Below are 15,372 nucleotides of genomic sequence, written 5' to 3' on the forward strand. Positions count from 1 at the left end.
AAGAAACCTGATTTAAACATTTTTTTGTAAAGCAATTAGAATTCCAACAGAAAACACGGAATTCATTCTGCACCTCCCCATTTTTATGTCCTGTGATTAAGTAAAAACAACATGGCTTTTAATCTCAGAACTTCTTTATATTTTTCTAATAAGTTTGCCAGTATTGGCCTACAAATGTTTTTTAAAGTATATGTATTTTGATATTTTGATATTGTAGCATTTGTATCAAAATTTTGATATTGTAGCATTTGGTGTAACATTTCTTTTTACCTAGTGTGAAACCCCAAATTGGAATTCCTAATCTCTTTTTATTGTGCTCATTTTATTTACTTGGCAGCAGAGCCCCTTACTGCTTAATTTGCTGTCTGTGTTAAGTCTCAGTTGAAGTAATTTAAAAGTGAATGGGCTCTTTTCAGGAGTTAAACGAAATGTTAGTGTTTGATGCCTGCCTTAGGTACAGGTCATGTGAGACCCCAGAGTGTAGAAGTCTCATAAATGTGGGCTGCGGGGCTCAAATGATTTATCTTTAGGATTCTAGGCTTTTAAGCATCATTTCCTACAACAGACATTTCTATAAACAAAACAGGATTATAAATCAGATAGGCGCTGATTGGTGACTCTCTTAGAAAAACCATACTCCGTGTAAATTCGTTTTTTATATGTAACTGTAACTTTTGCACTTATCTGGATATTTTGCTCCCATATTTTCATATAGCATTTTAACATTTAACATAGTAGTCTCCCTCTGCTGCAAGGAGTCAGCCTCTATTTAAAGGAGCAAGACATTGTGTTCATCTTCTATTCACTTTAATTATTAGTTCATGTTTTATAATGACAGTGCATGTCAAGACAAAAAATGGGTACATCTTTTAAGAACTTAGATCCTATTTGACTTTTAGTGATTCTCTGAAACATGTTCTTTGTGTGTTGTTGGTATTTCTATTTTTTATTGTTTTCTTTTAGGACAAAAAAATTAAGCTTGGCTTTCCAAGCGAGTAATAGCCATGAAAATTAGCAATTTGTGATAAAATAACAAATATCTTCCTAAGATTTTTTATATTTTCAGTCTATCCTGTAAACAGAATGTTTTTTTCTCTCCGCTCTAGGACAAAGTGCGAACAGAAAGTTACCGAGATTTTATATACCAAAATCCACATATCTTCAAAGACAAGGTGAGTAGCACAGGCTACAGAATTGGACATTTCATGTGGATCTTGGGTAGTAGAAGTCCTCCCTCGGGCCGTCATTGTGTTAGCAGTTGATGTAGTGCAGTCTGGCTTTATGTCATGGAAGACTTTTACGGTGCTGCTCTGCAGTGCAGAGTACCGACTGCAGACATGCTCGCTGGTGCTGTCATTCAGTACACTGATTTTTTAAATTGGAATTCGTTAATTACAGTGACATGGCTTAGTGAAACTTTGCTTATCCAGATTATGTTGCTTAAACCATATTTTTGATTTACTGTGATTCCTGTGAATTTCATGTATCAGATAAGCCCCATACCAAAGCATACTTTTAATGATTATTGTAGTTTGTGTTAATTAGTTAAAAATTGATAATTTTAGGAAGTTATTAGTAATAAGTAGGGTCAAATATTGTAAGGTAGAACTTGTTTTAGGTGCTTTCTTTTAAGATCTCATTTACTCCTTTATGAGACAGTTTATATCTTACAGTTAGTCTTAGTACTGTTTCAGGTTATTTCAAAGATGAAATTTCACAGTGTGTGTGTGTGTGTGTGTGTGTGTGTGTGTGTGTGTGTCTGTTTGAAATTTGTGTCATTTATTTTTCCTCCCTTGTGAATTGTATTTATTTTTTTCTTCTTTACTTCCTCCTTCCTTCCCTTTCTGCTATGGCATGTTTACCTAAAAGTTCAGTGTTACTGTCTGTTCTTCCTTATTGGAAATTAGTCCACTAATTTAGTCAAATATCATCTCTACCACATATATACCTTTGGGAATTTTCCTGACTTTTTCCAAATCAAGAACATGTATATTGTTAACATACCAGCTTTTTATAATTCCCCTTTCACCTTTATTTTAAAAGGTGCTTCTTCAAGCTATTTCATAAGCTTCACATGACATTGCAGCAATAGCTAACAATTTTTATATTTTGAAAAATTTCTTTTCTTGATTCTTATGTTCTTTAGAATATAATACAGGCTAAGTAGAGACTAAGAATTTTTTTTATATAGTTGGCTTTTGTACTTACACTCAAGTTCTGGAACAATTTATCTTATATATCTAAAAAAACCCTTTGTTTTCAGTGAAGCAAATATATTACTATTAAAAATTTCACTTTATATTTATAGTTAGGTTATGTCCAGATTTTTATTTTATCTTTTCATTAATATGTTGTAGAGAAATTAAGCATGTGCTGGTCTGGGCATCATTAGTCCTGCCTGGCGTCTCCAGAACCAGATATATAATAACTTTAGATAAGTAGTGGATCTCTTTAGGCGTCATCTGTAAAATGGAATCATTTTAACCCCTCTGGGTCAAAAATTTTATGATTTTTTTAAATTGCAGAATCATGGTCTTTGATCTGTCTTTTCTTAATGCTTTTTGATATGAATATCATAAGAATTCGTTAAGTAAAATTAAGTTAGAAGTTTCTTTTTCTGTATGCTTCTGAATATTTTGTCTTATGTAAGAATATACTGAAAAGGCACAAATACATTTAAAAAAATTTTTAATGTTTATTTTTGAGAGAGAGAGAGAGACAGACAGAGGACGGGGGTGGGGATGGGCAGAGAGAGGGGGAAACATAGAATGTGAAGCAGGCTCCAGGCTCCAAGCTGTCAGCACAGGGCCTGACACAGGGCTTGAACTCACAGACTGTGAGATCAGTCTGACCTGAGCCAAAATCGGACACTTAATCAACTGAGCCACCCAGGCACCCTGAAAAAGCACTAATATTTATAAGCAGATTCATCATTGAGAAATTAAATAATTCTTTATATTTCAATGTATATGGAATGAATCTTACGAGGTTTATTGACTTATATAGTCACTTTCTGCTTCTAGTTTATTATTCGTAACAGTATTATAGAAATGTTATGTATAGGAGGTGTCTGGGTGGCTCAGTCAGTTATGCGTCTGACTCTTGATCTAGGCTCAGGCCATGATCTCATGGTTTTTGAGTTTGAGCCCCAAGCCCCATGTCACATTCTGTGTGGGCAGTGCAGAGTCTGCTTGATATTCTCTCTCTCTCTCTGCTCCTCCTTTGCTCTCTCATGGTCTCTTTTTCTCTCTCTAAAAATAAATGAAAACTCTTTAATACACAAAAAAAAGAAATGTTATGTTTTCAGACAGAATACATGCCTATGGAAAATAATAATATTTCAGTTATTTTGTGTTTTACTTACTGTTCTTACTGAAGACATTAACTCTGCCAAAATCAGGAAACAGCTTATTAATAAGTTGGGAGCGTTTTTCCTTAACACTTTGTCTAAAATGCTTTCGTTTAAGTTATGTGTGATTAGTTTTGCTTGGCACTTATAATAGCTTTCGTATTTTTTAAATGATTTGTGATACTTTATTATGCTACGGTTACAGAATTAGAAAATACTTTACCATATATTTAAGTAGCGTTTGATAATTTATAGATTGCTTTCAAACATGCTGTCTCCTTATTACTATACAATATACTTGTAACAGGGCAGGGCAAGTATTTATCTCCTTTTGCACATGTAGATATTTGAGGCCAGTAGATTAATTACACTGAAACAGGCAACTGAAACAAAAACAATTTACTCCTTGTTTCGTGCCCTTAACCATGTGCTGCTACACTTAAACTCCATTATATTAAAAATAGAATGAGTGATTAGGGTAGGATGCATTAATTACATTTTAAGTCACATTATTTTCTATGTATAGGCTGTATGATTTCTGTGTGCCATGACAGAATATAGTCATAAAATTTTTTAAATCTAATTCTTTTTAAAAATGTATTAAATCACTTGTTTTCCTAAGTTTTATTACCATTGTTTCTGTTTGCTTTTATTCCCCATCAGGTAGTCAAACTTCATACACTAGCTCCTATATTGTATTATGTAGTGCATAGTAGAGATTTATTTTTCAAAAAGGTACTAATAGTTAAAAATGTGTTTTTTCCTCTTTTTCTTCTCTTCTTCCTCCTTCCCTTGCTTCCTGCTTCCTTTCCTTGGTTTCTTTTCTTTTTTTTTTTTTTTTTTAAGTTTATTTATTTTGACAGAAAGAGAGAGAGAGAGTATGTACATGAGCAGGGGAGGAGCAGAGAGAGGGAGAGCAAGAGAAAATCCCAAGCAGGCTCCACACTATCAGTGCAGAGCAGGGTTCCGTCCAGCCAACCCTGAAATCGTGACATACTGAAGCCAAAATCAAGAGTTGGAAGCTCAACTGACTGAGCCACCCAGGCGCCGCCCCTCCTTCATTTCTTTCTCAATATTGTTTCCATTCACAAAGCTCCTGTGGAGGCCATATGGTTTCTCAGATTTAATTTAACTTTGTGTGGCATTTAATCGTGTTATCACCCACTCATAATTAATTTCTATTTGTAGTCCATTGAAGAAATTCACAGTGAGGTGCCTTCTCTATGCTTTTGATTATTATCCACAGTTAAATAGATTCACTTTTTTTTTTAGAAGTGAATCAAATTCCTTCATCATTTTATAAAATAATGCTGGTTTATTCTGTTCATTTCTACCTTCCTCTGATTTGTTTTACTTTCTTACCTAATTAGCTAATTTTGAGCTAGATGTAATATATAATTAATATATAATTAAAAAAATATTTTAAATATGTTTTAGAAGCAGATTGACCTTTGCATGCTAGCTTTATAAATTACCAGCTATATAATCTGGGACCTGTTAACCTTCCCTCTCTCAAGCTCTCTCACTTTCCTTGTGTGCAAGATGAGAATTAAATAAGACATATATATATAAATTATATATGTGTGTGTGTGTGTGTGTGTGTATGTATGTGTTACAAAAGAACACATACTCTAATTGAAGTATATGACATATATCCTTCTCTACTTAGCATTCTTACTCAGCAACTTTTCTTAGAGATGATTCTTTATCATCTTTCTTTTCATGGCTCATATGTCCAATGTAAGAATGTGTCCATAAGTTGTAAGTTGTAAATTTTAATATTAGAAACAATGCATATAAAAATATAAAATATTTAAAATTCTTTAAATATATGTGAGAGTATAGTAATAAGATAAAATCCTAACAGGGGACTTCCTGAGTCAAAAAAGTAATTTATGAGGTGCATAGGTGGTTTAGTCAGTTGAGCATCTGACTCTTGATTTTGACTCAGGTCATGGTCTCATGGCCCTGAGGTTGAGCCCCGTGTCAGGCTCAGTGTGGAGTGGAGCCTGCTTGGGATTTTCTCTCTCTCCCTCTCTCTCTGCCCCTCCCCCACTTGCTGACAGTGCGAGCCTGCTTCAGATTCTCTGTCCCTACACCCACCCCTACCCCTCTATCTCCCTCTCCTGTTCTCTGTCTCTCTCTCTATCCCTTCTCAAAACTAAATAAACTTAAAAAAAAGTATATTAATGAAACCATAAATGTACTAGAAGAAAATGTATGAGGATGAAATAGAAATAGGGGAGAATAGGGGGAAGGTCAGTCTAATTACAATCACAATTCGGTAGGAAGCCATAAAAGAAATGATTAATGAGTTTTACTATAAGTAAAGAATATCTGCATAGCAAAAATCACTGTCAGCAGAATCAAAATACAGAATTATATGCTGAGAGAAACCTTGCAGGTTATAGAGGTCTTATCTCCTTCACTTACAAAGAACTGTTATTTGATAAGATTTGTTAAGAAAATTTTGATTAGAGGGGCACCTGGTTGGCTTAGTCGGTTAAGCGTCCGACTTTCGCTTAGGTCATGATCTCGCGGTTCGTGGGTTCGAGCCCCGCGTCGGGCTCTGTGCTGACTGCCAGCTCAGAGCCTGGAGCCTGTTTCAGAGTCTGTGACTCCCTCTCTCTCTGACCCTCCCCTGCTCATGCTGTCTCTCTCTCCCAGAAATAAATAAAACGTTTAGAAAAAAAAAAAAGAAAATTTTGATTAGAAATTTCATAAGAAAAAGACTAACAGCTCTGTGGAAAAATAGAGAAAGAATATAAGTAGATATTTTATGTAAAAAGAACTACAGATGGGTCTACAACGTATGGAATGATGCTAGACCTCATGATAATGGAAATGCATGTTATAACTAGGCTAGTATATCATAATTTTGTACTTGCAAGATTGGCAAAAAGTCAAAAGTTTGATGGTATGATCCGTAGGCTAGTCTCACCTGTAAGGACATCAGCACTTAACCATTGCTGGTTAGAGTCCCCGTGAGTAGAATTGCCCTATGGAAGGTAACTTGGTTATGTCTGGCACAATTATAAATATGCATATTCTCTCTTGCACAATATTTTCACTTCTAGGAATATATTCTGTAGGTTGACTCATGTGTGAATGGGGTTAGATATAAGACTGTATTTACAGTATTAATTGTCATAGTAAACTTTGAAACTACCTAAATGTCTGTCAGTAGAGAACTAAATCGGTAGATTATGGTATAGTCATAATATTGAGTCCTATATACACCTATGTGAGAGAAAGAAGTTCTGTAAACTGACACAGAAAGATCCTTACATTACATTGTTAAATACGAAAAGCGGTGTGTAGCGAATGCAGTGGCATAATATGCTTCCATTTATGTAAAAAGGGGGAGGAAAAATTTGTTACATAATCTTTACATAAAAATTCTGTTGAAGGATAAATAAGAAATACAGTTTTTGATGTTAAACTATGTGGTTGTATTACCGAGTTGAAGAATAAAGTAATGTTAAAGTTTAATAGATTCTTAATTCTAGTTCTGTTGTTCTTACAGTAGCTTCCCATTACTCAGAATAAAATCCAAAGGCTCTGTGTGACCTGGCCCCTGCTTAACCCTCATCTCACTACCAAGCAACCTTTCCTCACCCAGCTCGGCCACACTGGTCTTCTTGCTTTGCCTGGAATCTTGTGCCTTGCTTTTAATACCCTCCATGGGCTTGGAAGACACTCCTCCACATCTCTACGTGGCCTACTCCTTTACTTCAGTCAGTTTCTGCTCACATATATCAGAGATGTGTTCACAGACCTATTTAAAATTCTAAAATTTTAAATCCCCTCTTCCCTGCTCTAACTTCTGTTCTGGTGCTTGAGTTTTCTTTATAACACTACTACCTGACCTTATTTTGTATTTGTTTAATTTGTTGTCTGTAGCTCCTTTAAGACAGAGGCTTGGTCTTGTGTGTTACTGTCCCCCATCACTGTGATTGTGCTTGCACTTAGGAATGCTCAGCAAATATTTATAGGAGAATATTGACATACTTTCACATTTTGAGATAAGTCCATTGGATTTTAGGCCATTGATATTGAAAGATTTAAGGCACTGCAGATTTCAGGAATTTCACAGAATACTATACCTCTTGAGTATTTTGCTTAATGTGTTTCCTCAATAATTTGTTTCTGTTTTTTACTTTGAATGGAACAGCTTCCACTGTACTATCCTGGAAATAACCTGCAATTCCTTTTTTTTTTTTTTTTTACAAATAGTTTATTGTCAAATTAGTTTCCACATAACACTCAGTGCTCATCCCCAAAGTGCCCTCCTCCATGCCCATCCCCCCCTTCCCCCCACTCTTCCTTTAATTCCTTAAGGAAAATAGTGTTTATTTTATAAAGTCACTGTTTTCTGCCAATGTTAGNCCTCAGTTAAGTTCCTCCTAATCCTCCTGTACGTGCAAACATGTGATATTTGTCCTTCTCTGCCTGACTTATTTCGCTCAGCAGAACACCCTCAAGGTCCATCCATGTTGCTACACATGGCCGGATTTCATTGTTTCTCATTGCCATGTAGTATTCCATAATAACCTGCAATTCTTGATTTAGAAATAATGCTTTCTACCTGTCCCCAATATCATCTTAAACTTTGGTTCTTTCTACCTTCATCATTGATCTTGAGTATTACTTTAAAAAACTTATATTCTGAGAAGGCTGAATTCTAGAAGCAATTTGTTTTTGTTATACCATGTATTGTTTAAGTGAGTTGAATATTTAATTTTGGAAATGGAGGGGAGATGGCAATATTCTACATCTAAGATTCCTTTTTGAGCATTTTTTAGTTGTATTGGATCGGGCTCTCCTGCTTAAGTTAATTCTTGCCTCTCAAACTTGAGAAAATTTATTTCTGCTACAATTTAGAATTACTAAGCCTAAATTAGGGCATGCATACAATGGAAAAATTAAAAATAGAGAATACTTCCCTATTAAGTCTGTTGAAATTACTTATTTCCTAAAAGACATCTCTTAATTTACATTGTTGCAGCTGATTGTAGCAGAATGTGGCAAAAAAAAAAAAAACCCACAAAAACCTGTTAAGAATTTAAAACAAGTTGGAGTGCAAACAGCTTGGGGCGCCTGGCAGGCTCAGTTGGTAGAGCATAGGACTCTTGATCTTGGGGTCATAAGTTCAAGCTCTATGCTGAGTGCAGAGCTTATGTGAAAAAAAAAAAAAGAAAAATTTAGAACAACTCATTGTATTGATATCTTCAGTTTCTTCAAATAGAAAGAAATTATTAGACTTTTAAGTTCTAATTAATTAGAACTTAAAATATTAGATCTTTTCAATAATATCTGTTTTTTTGTTTTTTTTTTTATTCCAGGTAGTTCTGGATGTTGGCTGTGGAACTGGAATTCTCTCTATGTTTGCAGCTAAAGCTGGGGCAAAGAAGGTTCTTGGAGTTGATCAATCTGAAATACTTTACCAGGCAATGGATATCATAAGGTAGATGTATTTTAAGGGTTGATTTTAAATTATTTTTAAACATGATGATTAACAGTCTTGTTGTCATTAATGGCTGTCTCATGTAGACTCAGCACATTTGTCTTTTAGTAAAAATTCATTCTAGAATAATAGGATTTTAGGTCATACTCAGCCAGACATGTTTGAGCTATGAATAATCTCTTCACAGTTCTCATTGATACAAATTATTTTTATAGAATCTCCTGTCTTTCCAATTATGATTATGAATACGCTAATTATAATACAGAATTAGAGAGGTGCCTGGGTGGTTTGCTCAGGTCATGATCCCAGGGTCATGGGATAGGGCTCCCCATTGAGCTCTGCTCTGAACGTGGAGCCTGCTTAAGATTCTCTCTTTCCCTCTGCCCTTCTCCCCAGCTCGTATATGCACATGATTTCACTTCCTCTCTCTCTCTCAAGTAAAAAAGGATTAAAAATAGTAATACGAAATTAGAAATCATTGACATCAGGTAATATTGTTAGAGGACTCTGCATAACTGAATATTTCAGTTCTGTTTCTTTTAGCAAATAGTGATCACATTAAAGACCAAGGGTTATCTTTTTTTTTTTTTTTATAGCACTAACCTTTGTGTCTCCAAATTAAAATAAGTAAATTCAAGAATGACTATAAACAAAGCAAAGTGGATTCACCTTATCCCCTAAAACTTAATTTTATTCTCTAAAAGTATTTCCTATTTCTGAGGAGTTAAGTTAGGTTAATGAATCAAGGATGGATTTTATGACTGGCTTATATCATAGTAAGAAGGTCTTTATTCGAATTACAGCTTATAGAACTAGATTTCTTTAGCTGTGTACTTAAAAGCACCACAAAAGCGCCTTACATTTGGAACTTAGGAGTAATTTCCAGAGTAAATCACTAATAGGAGCTTCTCAGTAATTCTTGTTTTCTCCTCAGATTTATTGAGATAGAATTGACACATAGCATTGTATAAATGTAAGATACATATTGTGTTGCATTGATACTTTTATGTATTGCAGAATGATTACCACCATAGCATTAGCTAACCGCCCCTCCCCATTGCATCTCATAATTACCATCTCTTTTTGTGTGTGGTGAGAACATTTAAGAGCTATGCTCTTAGCAACCTTCAAGTGTATAAATACAATATTACTAACTATAATCACCATGCATTAGTTAAAACCCCAACAATTTTTTAAATGTTTATTTATTTATTTTTTTTAATAGTTTATTGTCAAGTTGGTTTCCATATAACACCCAGTGCTCATCCCCACAGGTGCCCTCCTCCATGCCCATCCCTCCCCTCACCTCCCCCTCCCCAACAACAATTCTTAAGTGTCCTCCCATTGACACTTATGTTCTGTTCTTAAAATTGATTAATGTTAATTCTTCCTCATTAACATTAAATATAATTATGATGTTTAAGTTTTTAGGTATTACTGCATAATGTAGAAGTGTAGTGTTGTGGTTAAGAGTACAAGGTTTAGGGGCACGTGGGTGGCTTAGTCAGTTAAGCGTCCGACTCTACCTCAGGTCATGATCTCACGGTTTGTGGGTTCAAGCCCCTTGTCTGGTTCTGTGCTGACCGCTCAGAGCCTGGAGCCTGCTTCAGATTCTGTGTCTCCCTCTCTCTCTGCCCCTTCTCACTTGTACTCTGTCTCTCTCTCTCTCAAAAACAATAAATAAACATTAAAAAAAATTTTTTTAAATGAGTATAAGGTTTAAGTCAGGATTGGCTTGAATCTGTACTCTCTGACTTACCAGTTATTTGAACTTAAGTTAAATTATATCTAATCTTTTTGAAACCTCAGTTGTTCCACTCTTTTTTTTTTTTTTTAATGTTTTATTTATTTCTAGGGGAGAGAGAGAGAGAGAGAGACAGCGTGAGCAGGGAAGGGTCAGAGAGAGAGTCACAGACTGAAACAGGCTCCAGGCTCTGAGCTGGCAGTCAGCACAGAGCCCGAAGCGGGGCTCGAACCCACGAACTGCGAGATCATGACCTAAGCGAAAGTCGGACGCTTAACCAACTAAGCCACCCAGGCGCCCCATCAGTTGTTCCACTCTTAAAATAAAAATAATATTGACTGCCTCATATGATTATGAGCAAAAATATAAGTTGTAAGTAAGATATACATATAAATCTCTTTGGCATATTGCTTGACACATAATAGGTATTTGAAAGTTACCTACTATTATTATTTACAAGTGCCAAATTGATATTAATGAAAAACTTACATTGATCTTGCTTAGATTTTTCATAGATCCTAGGTTTGTGATTACGATTTTCTTTCTTTAAAAGTTCATTTATTTATTTGGAGAGAGAGAGAACATGCGGGGGTGGAGCAGAGAGAGGAAAGCAGAGAATCCTAAACAGGCTCTGCACTGTCAGCACAGAGCTTGACATGGGGCTCCATCCCAGAACCCTAAGATCATGACCTGAGCTGAAATCAAGAGTTGGATGCCTAACCCATTGAACCACTCAGGCACCCCTGTGGTTATGATTTTCATATTGGAGAATATGCATATGTGTTGTCACTCTATAATCTGGTAAAGTTTTTCCTGGTTCTTATGGTACCATTATGAATATCTTCATCATCTTTGAGGTTCCGTAAAGAGTAGCTTCACTTGCTTGTACTTTGCCATACAAACAAATATGAGAAACACTAAAGAAGATATTGTTTTAGAAGAATTATCAAAAATTTATTGTGGATAGTAAGATTATGGTAAGATATTTCTCTTTTTTTTTTTTTTTTTTTTTTGAGAGAGGAAGTATAAGCAGGGAGGGGCAAAGGGAGAGGGTCAGGTCAGGCAGGCTCTATTCCTAGTGCAAAGCCACACCTGGGGTTTGATCCCATAACTGGGAAACCATGACTGAGCCAAAATCAAGAGTCAGATGTTCACCCAGCTGAGCCACCCAGGCACCCTGGTAAGAAATTTCTATTAGAAGCCTGATCTTATAAAAGATCGTGTCTATTTACATATTTGTCATTTTTGGCTTCTATGAAGTGAGGCTAGCTGTGTTCTCATTTTCATTCTTTTATAGAAGAAAAGAAAAAGAATAGTAGTAACACTTATTTTGTATTGCTTTGTTTCATTTTATTTCACGTAAGATTCCTAGTGGCTTTTTAGAAATATCCTGTATAGTGATTATATTCGAATTCATTGTGTATAAATTTAGTGCTGCCATGTATGGAACTTTTGCATAAGAGCATTTATTGAAAATGACTTAGTACTCAATTTTAGGTGCTTGATTTTAGTAATAAAAATTGCTAACGTTGGGGCGCCTGGGTGGCTTAGTCGGTTAAGCGTCCGACTTTTGCTTAGGTCATGATCTTGCGGTTCGTGGGTTCGAGTCCCGCGTCGGTCTCTGTGCTGACTGCCAGCTCAGAGCCTGGAGCCTGTTACAGTCTGTGACTCCCTCTCTCTCTGACCCTACCCTGTTCACGCTGTCTCTCTCTCTCTCCTAGAAATAAATAAAGCATTTTAAAAAAAAATTGCTAACGTTAATTTAGTACTCTATTGAGTTTCCTTTGAAGTACATATAATTACAATGTATTGTTATCCTTATTACAGAGATTAAGAAATTGAGGCAGAGAGATTAAGTTACTCTCCTTACTTGTAGTGGAGCCAGAATTAGCTCCCAGGCAGCCCGACTCAATAGTTCATACTCACAGCCAATTTACTATATGTATCTGCCTTTCACCACTTACAGGGCATGTGTCAGTTGCAGTTAATCGTTTGCTTTATGTGAAATCTGTAGACTTTGAGGGATGCCTGGATGGCTCAGTCAGTTAAGCATCCAACTCTTGATTTCAGCTCAGGTCATGATTTATCTCATGGTTCATGAGTTTGAGTCCTACGTCAGTCTCTGTGCTGACAGTGTGGAGCCTGCTTGGGGTTCTCTCTTTTTGCCTCTCTACCCATCCCCCACTCGTGTGCACTTGCACACAGATGCTTATTCTCTCTCTCCCTGTCAAAAAAAAAAAATCTATAGAGTTTGAAAATCAGACCTTTTTGCTTTAGATAAGTTCTGTTTTGGAAAGCCAACTTTATACTATTTCTTCAGAGATACTATCCATTGCCTATTTTATATTGTGAAAAAGTTACTTCTATAGTGTCTATGAGCATCTCTCCCTTGTTTTCCATGTAAAAATTTGAAATTCATACTTGGGTAAAATAACTTCTGTCCTTCTGTTTGTAAATGTGTCTATAAAAGGGTATGCAGGAAACAGTTTACCATTCATATTCCCACAATTTACTGGCTCATCATTCTACCAGTTGATGAGGCGTATAGCATATTCCTCTCAGCATCTGGAATCACACAGCTCGATTTCTGATTTTGGCTTTTTGATTAATTAGCTATATAATAATGGGAAAATTACTTAAATTCTTTAATCTCTGGTTTTCTTCATTTATAAAGTGAGGTTGATGGTGGTATCTGTCTTAAGACTGTTATAAGGATTGAATCCATTTACGGTGCTTTGCAACATGGCTGGCCTGTAACTGCTTATTAAATTTTAGCAGTAAATCGTATTAGTAGTAATAGTGGTATATTTAGCTTGGCACTAGTGCCCCAAATAATATTTTATATTTGTTTGGTTTTATTTCTAAAATAATCATTTGGGGTGCCTAGCAGGTTCAATGAGTGGGCATGTGGCGCTTGATCCCAGGGTTGTAGATATGAGCCCCATAGTGGGTGTAGAGATTGCTTGAAAAAACAAAATCTGAAAACATAATAATAATCATAATAATAATAATAAATAAAAATAATCATTTATTGTAGTTTCTCCCCCCACCCCCCAAAATATGATGGCTCTCTGCATTTTTCCAGTTGCTCACAGTTTACTCTCTTATGCCTTAAAACTTATAGATTTGGCCAATTTCTTTTCTGTGCTGACTCTCTTTCCTTGAAATCTACTCTCAACTTCTCTTATGCGTTTCTCCATTGTACATTGGAGCCTTCTACAAGTATCGTCAGTCAGTGAAGAGAGCTCTTCCATTTAGCAGGCTGTGAGTTGTCTTCAGCTCTTCTGAGGCATCTTTGTGGGAAGCGTGTACACAGTAGAATTTCTGTAAAACTCTGTCAGCTTACATCTATAAAAAGGTTAAATTCCAGAAGAGAGATACTTTTAAAATGCATTTTTCATTACTTTAAAAATATACTGTGTTACAGTCCTTGAATTGTGTTCAAAATGATAAAATAATTTGTGTTGTTTTTTATTTAAGAGAGATCTAATTTTTAAAGAAATGTGTTTAGAATGAAGTAAATATTGATTTTAATGTAGACTGACATATTTGTTAGAGCTTATATGTAAAATATATATGTAAATATTAGGACTTAAGAAGAAGGTTAGGCTTGCAGTTCTGAGGTTACAGACATGAATAAAGTAAAGTATAGATTTTCAAAGATGTTATATTAGCAGGCGCAAATAGAACTCAAAGTGATAACATGGAGGGAATGAGAAATTGTTTCTTATTTGTGCTGTCATACTTCAAACTCTGCAGTGAATAATCATTTTAGAAACATAAACTTATGTAAGGATAGCAAAGTTATCCAGTGGCAGACAGTTGTATACTGTTTTGCCCTCCGGAAGCAGGGGTAGCTTCTGGTAATATTTTTACCATTACTGTGGCTGCCTTTGGCTTCTCATTGACTCAACCATGGAATAGCTCATTATTCAGACTGCTGAATGTTATTGCAGAGGAGCTTTTCTGAGAAGGTTGATCCATCGTGAGGCTACAGTGCAATACTTTAAATCGCACTATGACATTAAAGATGCAATCTTTTATATTGCCTGTATCTAGAATACTGTTAGAAATGAAACATTTGAAAAGCCTACAGGATATTTGATCTGTTGTCATGTTTATGTAAGTGTCCTCTAGATTCTAGGACAGGAGCTATATCTTCTCAATCTTTTTATCCCTAATACCTAGCAAAATGCCTGATTCACAATAGATTCTTAGTACAGGTCTTTGAGAATGAACTTAACAAAATGATTTTGAAGGTAGTGGTGACCTCTATGTCAGATTTGGAACAACATCACAAAATATACCAGGAAAAATTCTTGAAGTAATGTTCCTTCATATTTTGTTTCTAAATTTAATAGAAATAATACAGAAGAGTGAAGAGAACTTGGAACTGCTGATGAGGTTAAAATGGTGAAAAACATACTTGTTCCAAAAAAAAAAAAAAACGCATAGAATTCTACTGAAGGTAGTGAAGGCGATGAAGACAGTTTACAAGAAAACTAAATTCATTTCTTCTCCCAGCCCATTAAACCATTCATCTCCTGTCCACTCAGTGACCCTGTCTTGGGGATCTCATAACTACCCACTAGTTCAGTGGTTCACTGGAAGAACAAAGCTTCGTATAAAGTTGTATTCACAGCTAAGATTTATTACAACAAAGGCACAGTTCAGGGACAGCAGGAAAAAAGATATCCATCAGTAAGAAGTCAGGTACAGGCTCCCAGGTAATCTTTTCTTTGCAAGAGTCACACAAATGTACTTTTTCTCTCTAGCTGCAAACACATGTGAGATGTTTCTACCCAAGGAATT

At 35.5% G+C, this 15,372-nt stretch overlaps 1 protein-coding gene across 2 annotated transcripts in view; it reads left to right on the forward strand.

Annotated features, from left to right (window-relative positions):
- PRMT3 (protein arginine methyltransferase 3) overlaps positions 1–15,372 on the forward strand; it is a 129,860-nt gene that overhangs the window by 17,496 nt on the left and 96,992 nt on the right. For both annotated transcript variants that reach the window (XM_039236752.1, XM_039236753.1), the window contains 2 exons: positions 1,107–1,172; positions 8,695–8,816. In XM_039236752.1, coding sequence (XP_039092683.1) covers positions 1,107–1,172; positions 8,695–8,816 — 188 coding nt within the window. The remainder of the gene's footprint in view (positions 1–1,106; positions 1,173–8,694; positions 8,817–15,372) is intronic.

This window comes from Hyaena hyaena, unplaced genomic scaffold (genome assembly GCF_003009895.1).
Source record: "Hyaena hyaena isolate Hyena2069 unplaced genomic scaffold, ASM300989v1 scaffold_116, whole genome shotgun sequence".
Classification (NCBI taxonomy): Eukaryota; Metazoa; Chordata; class Mammalia; order Carnivora; family Hyaenidae; genus Hyaena; species Hyaena hyaena.